This window comes from Lynx rufus, unplaced genomic scaffold, assembly GCF_022079265.1.
Source record: "Lynx rufus isolate CCGP_SWC_20201006 ecotype Redwood Valley unplaced genomic scaffold, mLynRuf1.p SCAF_23, whole genome shotgun sequence".
Lineage (NCBI taxonomy): Eukaryota > Metazoa > Chordata > Mammalia > Carnivora > Felidae > Lynx > Lynx rufus.
Genome location: NW_025814838.1, coordinates 22,620,520 through 22,635,488, shown reverse-complemented (window position 1 = coordinate 22,635,488; position 14,969 = coordinate 22,620,520). Strand labels below are relative to the sequence as shown.

The 14,969-nt window shown below is 57.6% G+C and overlaps 1 protein-coding gene across 3 annotated transcripts; it reads left to right on the top strand.

Moving 5' to 3' along the window:
- The first annotated feature begins 531 nt into the window (after positions 1 to 531).
- On the top strand, positions 532 to 10,556 carry FLYWCH2 (FLYWCH family member 2). Of its 3 annotated transcripts, none has more exons than XM_047087755.1 (3): positions 532 to 1,064; positions 7,282 to 7,719; positions 9,366 to 10,556. In XM_047087755.1, the coding sequence occupies exons 2-3, from the start codon at positions 7,389 to 7,391 to the stop codon at positions 9,467 to 9,469; spliced, it is 435 nt and encodes a 144-aa protein (XP_046943711.1). In that variant the 5' UTR covers positions 532 to 1,064; positions 7,282 to 7,388; the 3' UTR covers positions 9,470 to 10,556. The 3 variants fall into 3 exon arrangements, with proteins under 3 accessions (XP_046943711.1, XP_046943712.1, XP_046943713.1); XM_047087756.1 differs by lacking the exon at positions 532 to 1,064 and adding an exon at positions 5,826 to 6,528; XM_047087757.1 differs by lacking the exon at positions 532 to 1,064 and adding an exon at positions 6,535 to 7,063.
- The last annotated feature ends 4,413 nt before the right edge of the window (positions 10,557 to 14,969 follow it).

Genomic DNA, 14,969 nt, shown 5'->3' with positions numbered 1-14,969 from the left:
GGCCGCTCCGGGCGTCACTCGCCAAGCGTCTCGGAAAGCAGCGCCCCGGCCCGCAGCTCCCCGCTGTGATCCGGGACCCCACCGCACAGGGTGGTCGGAGAAGGACAAGCGTCCAGGGGCTGTGGGCTGGGTCGGGCGGCTGGACCGAAAGGTAAGGGGGGGACCAGTGGGCGAAGCAGTGACGGAGGGGCGAGGGAGGAGGGGCGGGAGAGGCGGGGAGGAGGGGCTGGTGGGCGAGGGAGGAGGAGTCGGTGAGCGAGGGAGGGGCGGGTGCGGGGGGGAGGGATTGAGGGGCGAGGGAGGAGGGGCCGGCGGGCGAGGGAAGGGCGGGTGCGGGAGGGGGCGACGGGCGAGGGAAGGGCGGGTGCGGGAGGGGGCGACGGAGGGACGGAGGGGCGAGGGAGGAGGGGTCCGTGGGTCAGGGAGAGCGGCCCGTGCAGGAGGGAGGGGTCAAGGGGAGAGGGAGGAGGGGCCGGTGGGCGGGGGAGGAGGGGCCGTCGGTAAGGATGCTGCCTCGTCGAGGAAGCGGGGTTGAGCTGAGCCAGTGGTTTCAGTGAGCATAGAGAACAGCCTCGGGTCGCTCAGGCAAGTGTCAGGCGCGAACGAGGCCTTTAAACGAAAGCTCTGGTTTCTTCCGCCGCTAGCGGGCTTCAATCCCCGGGGGATGTCCTGGGGTCTCAGTTAAACCCACACTCGGGTGCTGGGAGAGCCCCGCCCAGAGCTTGATTCTAGGCCTTAGGACTGCCGGCGCTCCGCCCCCGGGCGCTGTCGCCCAATCCCGGGCTGGTCCCGTCCCCTTCGCGAGTCGTAGCCCCGCCCCCCCCCCGCGCCGATTGGTCAGGCCTCCAGTTCGGCTCCGCGAGGCAAAGACCCGGAGCAGTGAATCGCCCAAGGATTGCCCCCGCCCGGCCCTGCTGCGCATGCTCGCTCCGTGACCCCAGCTTGAGGTGACGGTCCGAACCGAGGCGGGGGCCCCAAGCAGGAGGCTGCAGGACCTGCCGCGGCTCCTTCGTCGGAGAGGGAGGTCTCCGCTGCCGCCGCCGCCGCCGCCCGACCGGTGCCCGGTGAGGACGGGCCCCAGTGGGCTGGGGAGGGTCCCGGGTCCCACGCGTGGCCGGGCCCCTCCCGGGGGTCCCCAGGGCTGCTGCTGCTGGGAGCGGGGGTCCCCTGGTTCTGCGTCCCGGTGCTCAGGCCGCCTCCTGTCCTTCACCCCAGACTCGCCTCTTTCTTCCTGGTCCTCCTTCCCCCGCAACCCACCCGACCCCGGAATGAGCCCTGACACCCCAAGTCAAGGATCCTCACGTTGGTCTGCTTTTCCCTGACCACACCCAGTACTGCCCCCCCTCCCCGCAGCCATCCTCAGCCTTGTCCCACTCTGTTGGAGTTGTGACATATTGAGGGGGGGTAGACACCCCGCGGGCTCAGAGATGGGGTGGTTGTAATAATGGGAGGGGAGGGGAGGAGGGGCTATTTGGGTGCAGCAGAGACAGGTCTGACGACAAATTACAGTGTGTAAGGAGAAGTAAAAGTAAGACTCCGAGCCATGGCGATTAGGGGGAGGAGGCGTCATTGCCTGAAATTGCCACCATGGGGAAGCCCTTCCCTGTGTATCCACAGTAACAGCCCTCGGTCTTTTTGGATCGCTGCTGCCTTGGAAATCTCCCTGTCAGGATGTGTACTTGCACACCCATGTGGGCCCTTCATGCTACCAGCACCTAATCGCAGTCCCCCATGAGCCCCAGGGTGCAAGCGGTCAGTATCACCTGGACTTTTGAAAACAGCTTAGCCTTGCCTACCTGCTCTTTAGAACCTCTGCTAAATTTGCCACTATTCCCAGCACACAGGTGAAAGCAGCCCGGAGCGGGAAGGGATTTGTCTGAGGTTGATGGTATTTTTTTCCCACACGCGTGGAGGTAATTCTATTGAGCCCTGGTTGAGCCCCCATCAGTCGCTGGGCAGTGTTCGTATCGTGCCTTTCAGAACCTCGGGAACAAGGGATTGGACCTTGTATTAGTTACCTATTGCTGTCGTAACAAATTACAACAGATCTAGTGGCTTTTTTTTTAATTTTTTTTAATGTTTATTTATTTTTGAGACAGAGAGAGACAGAGCATGAACGGGGGAGGGGCAGAGAGAGAGGGAGACACAGAATCCGAAACAGGCTCCAGGCTCTGAGCTGTCAGCACAGAGCCCGACGCGGGGCTCGAACTCACGGACCGTGAGATCATGACCTGAGCCGAAGTCGGACGCCCAACCGACTGAGCCACCCAGGCGCCCCCAGATCTAGTGGCTTTAAACAACACAGCTTTGTAACAGTCTTACTGTTCGGAGGTCAGAAGTCTGACATGGGTTCTGGGTCTCCTCCGTGCAGACCAATGTCATGACAGCGGGTTAGGATGAGCGAGTGACTGGAGGTCAATGACAATATCAAACCACCAGATTTCAGAGTTCGAGGGAGGGTGTAAAGTGAGTGAACTATTAAGTCCTTTGCTCTTTTTTTAACTCATTTCTGCTTCACTTTTTTTTTTTTAATTTTTTTTTTCAACGTTTATTTATTTTTGGGACAGAGAGAGACAGAGCATGAACGGGGGAGGGGCAGAGAGAGAGGGAGACACAGAATCGGAAACAGGCTCCAGGCTCTGAGCCATCAGCCCAGAGCCCGACGCGGGGCTCGAACTCACGGACCGCGAGATCGTGACCTGGCTGAAGTCAGACGCTTAACCGACTGCGCCACCCAGGCGCCCCTCTGCTTCACTTTTAACAATTCTGTTGCTTCAATGAACTTTCATGGAGTGAAATTTAACTTTCAAAAAATATATGTTAGGCTTAAAATAGCTGCCTCTCTAGTCTTCCCTCCACATCGAGGAAAGAAATTGCTAGAAGGTTAAGGATGACTCCAGAAAAGAGGCTGATCCAGCCGGCAGGACACGACCACCCCTGTTCATGGAGACACTGAACACCAGTTCAACCTATGAACTAGAAATTACAGACTTCTGAAGTGAAAGGCCCATGGCACCGTCCATATCTCTCCAAGTGTCAAAGACAAATGGGGTACTGGTAAAAAGTGTAGATTCTCGGGCCCCCCTCCAGCCCCTTTGAGTGGGGGTTGGGATCCAGGACTGTGGGTTTGTCACAAGAACCCCAGGCGCTTCTTAGGTATAGTGAAACTGGGGCACTACTGGTTGTAGACTTAATTTCCCTTTTTCCTAATATATAACATTTTTAGGAGATCGTTCATATACAATGCAGTTCACTCGCTCACAGTGTACAATTCAGTGGCTTTTAGTGTATTCAGAAAGTTGTTTAACCATGGCCACAGTCCATTTTAGAACATTTCCATCACCCCAGAGACCATCCCCACCAGCAAACAATGCCTCCTCATTCTCTCACTGTCCTCCTTCCCACCCCTAGCCCACCACACATCTGTGTCCGTGGATGGATTTTTCTACTCTATAGATTTTCCAGTCGCTAGGTCATTTTATTTTATTTTATTTTTTAATTTAAATTCATTTAAAATTTTTTATTTAGGCTCCCCACATGGAGCCCAATGCAGGGCTTGAACTCATGACCTTGAGATCAAGACCTGAGCTGGGGGGCACCTGGGTGGCTCAGTTGAGCGACCCATGAACTGTGAGATCATGACCTGAGAAATCAAGAAATCAAGAAGTCAGATTTGCTCAATGTACTGAGCCACCCAGGTGCCCCTCGGTTGAGCGACCGACTTTGACTCAGGTCATGATCTCACAGTTTGTGACATTGAGCCCCGCACTGGGCTCTCTGCTGGCAGTGTGGAACCTGCTTCAGATTCTCTGTTTCCCTCTCTCTCTGCCCCTACCCTGCTCACAGCCTGTCTCTCTAAAAAATAAATAAACATTGGGGCGCCTGGGTGGCTCAGTCGGTTAAGCGTCCGACTTCGGCTCAGGTCATGATCTCGCGGTCCGTGGGTTCGTGCCCCGCGTCCGGCTCTGTGCTGACAGCTCAGAGCCTGGAGCCTGTTTCAGATTCTGTGTCTCCCTCTTTCTCTGACCCTCCCCTGTTCATGCTCTCTGTCTCAGAAATAAATAAATGTTAAAAAAAAAATTAAAAATAAATAAATAAATAAATAAATAAATAAATAAACAAACAAACAAACAAAAACCAAAAACAAAAAAACAGAAGACCTGCGCTGAGATCAAGAGTCAGATGCTTGGGGCTCCTGGATGGCTCAGTCTGTTAAGCATCCCACTCTTTTTGTTTTGTTTTGTTTTATTTTTACATTTTTAAAAATTCATTTTTGATAGAGACAGAGCACAAGTGGGGTAGGGGCAGGTAGCTGTCAGCACAGAGCCTGACACGGGGCTCAAACCCATGGACCGTGAGATCATGACCTGAGCTGAAGTCAGAGGCTTAACCGACTGAGCCACCCAGGTGCCCCTGTAACACGTTGTTTTTTTTTAATTTTTTTAAATGTTTATTTATTTTTGGGACAGAGAGAGACAGAGCATGAACGGGGGAGGGGCAGAGAGAGAGGGAGACACAGAATCGGAAGCAGGCTCCAGGCTCCGAGCCATCAGCCCAGAGCCCGACGCGGGGCTCGAACTCACGGACCGCGAGATCGTGACCTGGCTGAAGTCGGACGCTTAACCGACTGAGCCACCCAGGCGCCCCTGTAACACGTTTTTTAAATTGACAAATAATATCCATTGTACGCAGATGCCATGTTTTATTTCTCCATTCATCTGTTGATGGGTGTTTGAGTTGTTTCCACTTCTTGATGACTATGAATAACACTGCTGTGAACGTTCAGTACGAGTTTTTATGTGGACATTTGTCTCCACTTCCCTCGGGCACGTACTTCGGTGGATTTGCCGGGTCACGTGGGAACTCTGTGCTTAATCTTTGGAGGAGGTGACAGAATGCCCACCTGGCTCTGCTGGTGGCGTCCCCGCCAGCGGTGGAGGGGGCTCCCAGTTTCTCCCCCTGCTCACCCACACGTGTCATGGTGTGCTTTGTGTGTGTGCCTTCTATTTTTTCCATCCTAGTGGTGGAAAGGAGTATCCCGTGGTGGATTCGTTCCGTGTTTCCCTCCTGACCAGTGACGCCGAGCATCTCATAGGCTTACTCGCCATTTGCCTCTCTTCTTTGGAGAAAGGCTTATTCAGAGCCTTTGCCCATCTTTAAATTGGGTTATTTGCGTTTTTGCTACTGAGTTGTAAGAGTTCTTTGTAAATTCTGGATACAGTTCCTTCAGCAGAGATGTGATTTGCAACAATTCTTTCCCCCTCTCTGGGTGGTCGTCCAACTTCCTTGATGGCGTCCTGTAAGGCACGAAAGTTTTACATTTTGATGAAGTCCATTTTATCTGTTTGTTCTATTTTTTTAAGTTTATTTGTTTATTTTGAGAGAGAGAGAGCAAGGGAGGGACAGAGAGAGGGAGAGAGAGAATCTCATGCAGACAGCACAGAGCCTGACGCGGGGCTCAATCCCATGAACTGTGAGATCATGACCTGAGAAATCAAGAAATCAAGAAGTCAGATGCTCAACGTACTGAGCCACCCAGGTGCCCCTTCTATCTTTTTTTTTTTTTTAAGAGTATTTTAGGGTTAATTTTTGTATATGCTGCGAGGAAGGGGTCCACCCCTGTGGGGTTTCATCCGCACACCAGGGGGAGCCGGCGAACCACAGAGGTGGGCTGGCTCCAGAGGGACGCGCCCTGAAACCAATCAGTGTGTGGGGACAGGAGCGCCTGTGGCGGGGCTTCCCCCGCGACCTTTCTCTGCCAGAGCTGCCCCCCCAGGGGAGGCGTTGGTGGTGTCCTTTCTGAAGCCGGTCCCCACGTTCCTCCAGGACTGCCGTGTCACCCTTTGGGACAGCACGGGCAGGGCAGGGGCAGGACTGCACTGGAGGAGCGGAGGCCGGCGCGTCCCAGGGCTGAACCGGGGCAGGAGGGAGAAGCAGACACTGATCCCAGGGGTGCCTGTGGTCAGGTGACCCGTTACCAGGCAGATTGCCCTGAGGGACCGGGATGGAACTTGTAGGGAGCAAGGCACCCCAACCCCTCTTTGGCATCACACCTCTGACTCCTCTCATGGATGGGGTCTTGGGACACTTTGGAATACTGGCCCTGGCGCCGTCGGGTCATATGTATTGGGAGGGGTCCCAGGAAACAGAACTGCAACCCTGGTGGGATAAACAGGGCGGGGCAGGGAGGTGTCTGTGATCCTTGCCATTGCCTGGGTCCTGAGACGGGGAGGTGAGATGTCCGCTAAGGATGCGGTCTTCCTTCTGTGCTAACACTGTAAACGGAGAAAGACCCCGCCATCTGCCCACGCGGTCGCCCCAGCAGACAAAACGGCCACTGCACCTGAGCCGATGCACCGGGGCCCTGTTTCCAGGCCAGCCCTGCCCTGCCGTCGGCCCCTGTGATACGTCTTTTCTGCTTCTCCAGCCGGAGTCTGGGGAGCCCTCAGTGACTGTGGATTCCGCAGACGCCTCTGCAGCCCTGTCCCCCCCCAGCTGAGGCAGCACCACCACCGGCTCAGGCCCAAGGTCGCTGCCCTCCTGGGGCCCTGGCATCTCCTGAGTGCCGGGTGGTCCAGGGCCTCCCGCCCGGGATGGGGGACGGATCCAGTTGGGAGTCCAGAGAGCCCTGGCCCCCGTCTCCCTGGGACACGGTGTCGGGATGAGGGCCACCGGGCATTCTGAGAGGGTCTGTGACCCGAGCCCATGTCCCAAGTGCTGGCCTCCGATGCTTGGTGCTCAGGAAGGCCGGGATGTTACCCTGGCTGAGGCACAGCAGGTCCTGTGTGGGGACGGGCTCCGGATCCGCCTCGCCCAGACTCCCGGCTCTGCACGTCATGGCCGTGTTGGCCGTCCTGGAATGCCTCAGTGTCCTCATCTGTAAATCGGGTCAATGAGAATGATCGACTTTCATAACACGGGGCCAAGTGAAATGGGGACACCCGTGAAACCACATCACAGCCTGCTCAGCACCCACGGGCCTCTGTTCGTACGAGCTCACGGTACTCTGTGCCTCAGGGGTCCCGACAGGCCCCGAGAGCCCTGCATTTGGCACATTTTTCAGGTGGGAAAGTGGAGTTTGGGTAGGCGAGGTGACAGACCCAAGGCTGCCCAAGAGAGGGAGAGGCCCAGGTTCTCCAGCTCCGTGCGGGCCCCTCCCCAGCTTTTCAGCCCCGGGGGTCCCGAGGCAGCCCCGCCTGCCTCGACCTCCACCCCAGATCCATTTTCCTGAGCCCCCGGCCCAGGGGTGCCTCCACTGATGGATTTTGCCTCCTTCCTTAGGACGGAGCCCCTGGACTGCCAGGTTCCCTATCCGGGAGGAGGAGGAAGAGGAGAAATCCGTCTGCTGGGGCCTGAGCGTGGCCTGGGGGACCGACCATCGTCCCAGGATGCCCCTGCCCGAGCCCAGCGAGCAGGAGGGTGAGAGTGTGAAAGCTGGCCAGGAGCCGTCCCCCGAGTCCTCTGAGCCAGGGACCGATGTTGTCCCCGCGGCCCCCAGGAAGCCCAGGAAGTTCTCCAAACTGGTCCTGCTGACAGCCTCTAAGGACAGTGCCAAGGTGGCAGGGGCCAAGCGCAAAGGAGTCCACTGCATCATGTCCCTGGGGGTGCCGGGCCCCGCCACCCTCGCTAAAGCCCTCCTCAAGATCCATCCTGAGGCTCAGAGGGCCATTGAGGCGCCCCCCCAGGAGCCTGAGCAGAAACGCAGCAAGCTGGACACAGGTGAGGCCCTGGTCCCGAGCTCAGAGTGAGCAAGACCTCCTCGGGGCCGGAAGTCCCCTGACCACCTGGGAGCCTGGGGGACAGCTGGGCGTGGCCGGCTCTGGAGAGCGTGCACGTTTCTGTGCATGTGTGTGTGTCCTGTCCACGTCTCTGTGTGAATCTTGCATGTATGTGGACGTCCATGCACGTTGTGCTTGTCTAAGGTTCTGCGTATGTGTGGATTTGCCTGGGAGGGTAAATTTGTGTGTCCCTCCGTGTATATTTGTGTGCGTCCTTGTGTGTCTGTGTCCTGGGCCTATTTCTGTCCATATCTGCTCTTAGGTGTTTGTGTCTGGGGGGCTAGGGGCACACGTTTCTGTGCCAGAGTCTATTTGAGGCCCCGGGCAGAACCCCCACCGCCCACCCAGCTTAGTACAGGTGACCCTGGAACGTGGGTGCCTTCTCTGAGCGTGGAATCCTGAGAGACGCTCAAGGGAAGGGTTGCCCAGTGGCTGGGGAAGAGATGAGCCGGGGCCAACTGGAGGGTGGTCTGCTGTGTCCGGAGAAGACGGGAACGAGCCACGGTGGCTGGCCTCCACTTGCTGCCTGTGAACAGGTGCCACCCCTGCCCCGGAGCGCGCCCAGGTCTTTGGCCTGTCAGCCAGTCCTGGGAAGGGCAGGAGGCTCCTGGTTAGCTGGGCAGTGCAGGGAACCCCACTCACTGATGGAAATTTAGGAATGAGTGGCCCGAATGCAGAGGGGAGGGACGCCACTGCTTCCCCTGGAGCTGAGAGATGCCAGAGTGCACCTGTGACAGGTGCATCCCCCGCAACAGGCCTGGAGTTTCAGGGGACCCGAGGGACACCTCAGCTCACATCGCCTGCTGGACGGGAGCTGAACTCAGGAGTTAGGGGACCCCACCCCCCGGAGCTTGGAGGCCCCTCTGTGGCGTGTCCAGCTCACCCTTGCGTGTTTCCACCAGCCAGTCCTGCCCCAAGGACTCCCCCCATGTCTATCTGCTCTCCAGGGGGTAGAGAGTGCCATCCCCATGACCTGTGAAGAGGCAGGGCTTAGGGAGCTAAATCTTGAGGCCACCAGCTGGTCACTGCAGAGGATGGGCTCAGAGCCTGTCACTGAGCTGGGTGGTCCCTTACACCCATATGAGACCCCTGCCCACTCCTCAGATCTGCCTGGGCTCTGGGACCATGTGGCCCCCACCTCACACGGCCCCTTGGTGACAGTTAGAACAAAGCCACCCTTCCTCAGATGGAGGGCTGGAGAGCAGAGCAAGGGCTATGTCTCAGGCTCCCCTAGTCAGGCACTCTTGGGCAGTGAACAACCCCCTCAACCTGCCACCCTGTGTTTTCTACACCTGGGCCACAGACTTCTCCATCTCTTAGCCCATCCCAGGCTGGGCGATGGGGACAGTAGTGGGTTCCTGGAGCTCAGCCCTGATTTGGCCTGAAGTTCCCCGGAAATGACTCTAACAGCCTTTGTGGCCCTGGGCTGGTGGCCTTGGGGAGCATGTCTCTGGAATCAGCAATGATTTCTGTAAGTCAGCCAGTGGCACCTCCAGAACATCCCCTGGCTGGGCTGAGAGGTTCAGGCTCCGGGTTGTCCCCTCCGTTTTCCTGTGACACCAGCCTGACTCACTCTATCTCTTCTAGATGGAAAAGAAGCTGGAAGGTTGGCAGGGCAACCTGCCCCCAGCACGGAGGTGGTCGGGGAGGAGTCCACCGCAGACGCCATCGTGCCTGGCACGGTCCTGTAACGCTGACAAGCGCGGGTGCGCCCTTACTGGGTCAGTGAACTTGGCTGTGACCTCTGCCTGGGACCCAGTTGCCAACTGATTTTCATTCTCAAACACCATGTAATTTTTTTCAAATCAAGCATACATTACTTTTGTAAGCAGAAAGAAACCCAAAAAGAATAAAAGAAGCTATAAGCCAGGTCCCATTATGGACAGGTTTTAAAACCTTCCATGATTTCGGGTCCTCTGAGACCCAACTGGGACCCCACCAGCCCTCACCTGGTCCTTCCCCAGGGGCTGCCTGGCCTGGGCAGTCTCCCAGACCCCCTGGCCCCTCAGCCCGGGGAACCACCAATGACTAGGTGGGGTCTTTGAGCGTTCTCCTTCCTGCTGCTCTTGGCCTGAAAGGGAGCAGTGGGACCCCCTGCTCTGAGCCCCAGGGAAGCCCATCCAGCCCCTTCCTGACCGTCCCTCTAGGACTTGTTCCCAGAAGTTCCAGGGAGCCACACGGACTGACAGCTTTCCTCCACCCCGCATGGGGGACCTGTGTTCATGGCTACCCAGGGTTCTGCTGAGGAAGGGGTGGGCCTGCGGGATGGTGGTGGTGGGGGGACCCCGACAGAAGTGTATGACGGCCCCATTGTATTCCTTCTGGGTGTTTCGGAGCTCAGATTCCCGGGGACCTCAGCCCCTCCCCTGGCACCTTGGGTGCCGCACCCCCCCGGAGGAGGAAGTGAAGGAACGCACGGGTACCCCCTTGCAAGCGGAAGTCAGGGTTCCCCAGAGGCCCCCCCGACAGGAAAGGCTTCGGCCTCGCGTTGCTTCCCCACACGTGGTCCTCATTTTTTTGAAAACTGCCATTGGGCAAAGGACACAGATCATTTCTAAAGAGTTGAGTCTAGAGGCCTTATGTTTTTAAACCTCATTTTCCCAAACGTAACCTGGGCCTGCAGACCCCTCCGAGGAAAAGTGAGTTACTCTGCGAGTCCCCTTGCACAGCTCCATTTCGCTCCCCTCCTTTTACAGCTGGTTGTTTGTAACATTCATGTTCTGGAAGCGTCGTTTTTAAAGTTCCTTTGTCTTGGCTCTGTGTCTAAATAGATCTCCGTTCCTCACCACGGTTTTTCTTTTCTGAGGTTACGCGTCATCCCCTGGGTGTGTGAGGTCACAAGGACACCAGAGGCGTTGGGGGGGGGGGGGAGTAGCACCTGGGAAGCAGGGCGGGCAGGGGGCGTGAGGAGAGGGGGCAGGCAAGGTGTGGCTTGGTCTGCTCCGCCGCTGTACCCGCCCGGACGACGGAGAGGACGGACCCGGCCGTGCACCGGGCAGGGTTGCCGGTAGGCGTCCACTCCCCCGGCGCTGGTGTGTCCCCGTCAGCCCTCCTGCCGCTGCCTTGGACGCCGCGGGCGGGGCCAGGTGCTAAGGGGTCCCCAGTGAGTGGGGCCTGGTGGACTCCTGAGTGCGCCTCCCCCTTGTGGCCCGTCGTGCTGGGTGCCGGTCATCTGTGTTCAGGGTAGTTGGTCCCACGGGCAGGAAGCCACCGCCCAGCCCAGCCCAGCCGGGAGCCCACACACCCGGTCCGGCCCTGTCAAGGTCTTCTTCGAGTATTTACTTTGAAACCTTTCAAATTCGCACAGGAGCAGCATGGGCAACGCCAGCTTCACCCTCTCCCCGTCCTGTTCCCACCCCCTGACCTTCTCCCCTTGCTTCTCCCTCCTGCCACTTTCTTGACCCTTCACTTCTTGTGGACCGTAATGTCCGGCCCTGGGATCTAGTGGTGAACGGGTCACAGTCTGGGCCTCCCTGAGTTTGACGGGAAACTCAGAACTCCCTGACAATGAGTCCGTGAAAACTGGGGCTGAGGCCGGACCAGGAGTAGGCCCGGTGCCCCTCGGATATGACGGGGGGGGGGGGGGGATATGACAGGGGCGCGAGCCCACACTGCTCAGGGAGGGAAGCCTGAGGAAGCCCCATGGAGGGAGCCAGCGGGCCAGGACGGAGCAGGGCAAGAAGGCCAGCAAGGTGGGAATGGTGGGCAGTGGCTCAGGATCTGGGGACCCGAAGGCCACAGGGAGGATTCCAGGCTCATCGGGAGCCGGGGGCAGGGGAAGGATTTATGCAGAAGAGGGACACGGCCAGCAGGCCAGCATCGTCGTACAAAGCCCACAGGCATCATGAGGGGAACGGGCTGGAAGTGTCCAAACTATGCACTGTCCCAGCGCTCTCCACCACCGCCTGGGGGAGAGGAGACACAGGGGAAATGGGGAGTGCCGGCAGGAGGCTGAGACTGGCTCAGTGACAGGCTGTCCCACCTGGGAAGGACAGCGCCACCTACCAGGAGGAGAATCCTTGCTTTGCTGTGAAAAGAGTCGTTCGCTCGAGTGTTAGACGGGGAAATCCCCGGAGGTCACACACCGATACCAACTCTCCGTCTCTGCGCTCTGGACCGGTGGGCATTAGTTATGAGGATCAAGAGTGAAGAATATGACTATACACTTCCTTAAAAAAATAAGTGGGGGGGGGGGGCGCCAAGCGGGGAAAAAAATATAATTCATGGTGATTAAATACATACTGATTATGAGGAAATATTACGAATATCTTCAGTAATTCCACCATCTAGAGAGATGTCTAATATTTTTTGTATTCAGAAAATTGGGATGATGCAGTTCACATTTTTTCTTGATATATTGCAAACTCTCCCACACCGGCTTACCGGCTGCCGCATACCACCGCAGCGACGGGACGTCCTTTATCCCACCGGGCCGGTGCCGCCCAGTCGCGTCCAGCCTGTCGACAATCCTTAAGTAGCCCCGGGTTTTCCCGGGACGAAGCTCTAAAAGGGAGATTGCTGCTCCCGGGGAGGACCGGCAACTATCGTCCTCCCCACGGCCTGTTTGGGCCCCCGCTCAGAGGCGTCCGTGCCGACCGACACCGGGGCTGTCACCGAGAAAATGGTAATAATAATAGCGACAGCAGCAGCGACACCGTCCGCTTCTCCCCTGTGAGCGCAGCCTCTGCGCGCTCGCGCGGGCGGAGGGCAGGTTCCAGCCCGCCCACACCCGGGGCTGAGGCGGCCGGCGGCCGGGAGGGGGCGCTCGCGGCTCGGCGGCTCGGGTCCCGGCGCCCCCCCCCCCCCCCGCGTGGGGACACAGCACCCGCTCTCACCCGCCTTCTGCAGGGGTGGGCGCCGGCGATCCCGCGGGGAGGGTTCCCCTGGAGGCACCCGCAGCGCCCCCCATCCCGTTGCATTTCCCCATTACAAGCACCGCCCGGAACCGCCCACGCAACTCCTTGTTCGTACCCCCCGCTTCTCGCCGGGTCCCCCGGACACCCGAGCACGGGTCTCTGTGGATTCGGGTCCCGGAGACGTCCGGGGTGGAGAACAGGGAGGGGAGCGCGCGGAGAGGGGCGGGGAGGCGGAGGACCGGCGGGTCCCACGCGACCTGCACCTGCACCTGCCGGGAGCCGGGAGTGGGGGAGGGGACCACTTCCAGCAGCAGCTTTAGAGCGACGGGAGGGAGGCGCAGGGGAGCGGGGGTCAGCGCCGCGTGGGGTTTTCTAGAGAGGAGCAGCGTCTTCCCTCTGCCAAGGCTGAGGCCGCGCGGCCGGAAGACGGGGGCTGCGACCCGGCGAAGGAGAGCGGGCGGACGGAGGGGTCTCCGCGGGGCTGGGGAGGGTCGCGGGGAGCCGAGGGCCCGGGACGCCGTGCGGGAGTGGAGGCGGGGGCGTCCCCGCGCCTGGGCCAGGTGAGGGGCCTGGGGCCGCTCCGGGCGTCACTCGCCAAGCGTCTCGGAAAGCAGCGCCCCGGCCCGCAGCTCCCCGCTGTGATCCGGGACCCCACCGCACAGGGTGGTCGGAGAAGGACAAGCGTCCAGGGGCTGTGGGCTGGGTCGGGCGGCTGGACCGAAAGGTAAGGGGGGGACCAGTGGGCGAAGCAGTGACGGAGGGGCGAGGGAGGAGGGGCGGGAGAGGCGGGGAGGAGGGGCTGGTGGGCGAGGGAGGAGGAGTCGGTGAGCGAGGGAGGGGCGGGTGCGGGGGGGAGGGATTGAGGGGCGAGGGAGGAGGGGCCGGCGGGCGAGGGAAGGGCGGGTGCGGGAGGGAGGGATCGAGGGGAGAGGGGGGCCAGAATGAATGGCAAAGGGTGAATGAATTTTTCTGTCATTTTATGTTGGCATAATTTCACACCTACAGGAAAGCGGCAAGAGTGCAAAAGCATCCCTATATGCTCCTCACCCAGATTTCCCAAAAGTTAGGAATGAAACCAGCCACACACAGCGGCAGTATTGATAATAGCGAAATTTAGAAATTCAGTGTCCACCAAGAAAATAACTAAATTGTGTAGCTAATCATATGTAAAATAAGCCTACAATATAGGCGGTGTTTGCACTACAGAGTTAAGTGGAAAGGCAGCGACATGAAAATAATTGCTATGGAGTGTTTTCTCACGGATGCAAAATTTAAAACATTCATTTTCAAAAGAGTGGAAGGAAAGATAACAACTGAAAACTCAAGGGACCCAGAACCGCCAAACTCATCCTGAAAAAGAACAAAGCTGGAGAACTCACAGTCTCGGGTTTCAAGACTTACTACGAAAGAACAATTAAGACAATATGGTACTGGTGTAAACAGAGCCATAAACCAGTGAAGTAAAATTGAGAGTCCAGAAATAAACCCTCAAATTTACGGTCAACTAATTTTCACCAAGGGTGCCAAAATAATTAAGTGGGGGGAACAATAGTCTTTTTTTCCACAAATGGTACCGGGGCAGGGGAAGGGGGGGGGGGCTGGGTGGCTCAGTCTGTTGGGCATCTGATTCTTGGTTTCAGCTCAGGTCATGATTTCTGGGGCACGGGTTTGAGCCCTGCATTGCGGGCTCTGCACTGACAGTGTGGAGCCTGCTTGGGATTCTCTCCCTCTCCCTCTGCCCCACTCCCACTTTCTCTCTCTCTAAAATTAAAAGAAAAAAGAGCCTTTAATGCTTCAAAGCACATCATCTCTCAACTGTGGGCAGTCAAGTGAGGACAACCTACAAAACAGAACAAAGTTTTTGCAAATCATGTATCTGAATGGGACCTGTATACCTAGACTATATAAAGAATTCTTAGGCTCAATAACGAAATGACAACCCAACTTTAAATTGGCGAAGATCTGATAGACATTTCTCCAAAGAAGCTATGCAAATGCCAAGCATGTGAGAAAAGGCTCCACATCGTCCATCATCAGGAACATGCAAATCAAAACCACGAGATCCATTTCATTTCTACTAGCATGGCTCTGCTCAGAAAGACAGATCGATAACAAGCATTGCCGAGGATGGACAGAAATTGAAATCCTCATCCGCTGCGGGTGGGATTGTGAAATGGGGCAGCCACTGTGGAAAACGGTCTGGCAGTTCCTCAAATGGTTAAACAAAGAGTTACCACGTGACCCAGCCATTCCATTCCTAGGTGGACACCCCAAAGAACTGAAGGCGTATGTCCACACAGAAACTTGCACATAAATGCTCATGGCGGCGGTAGGC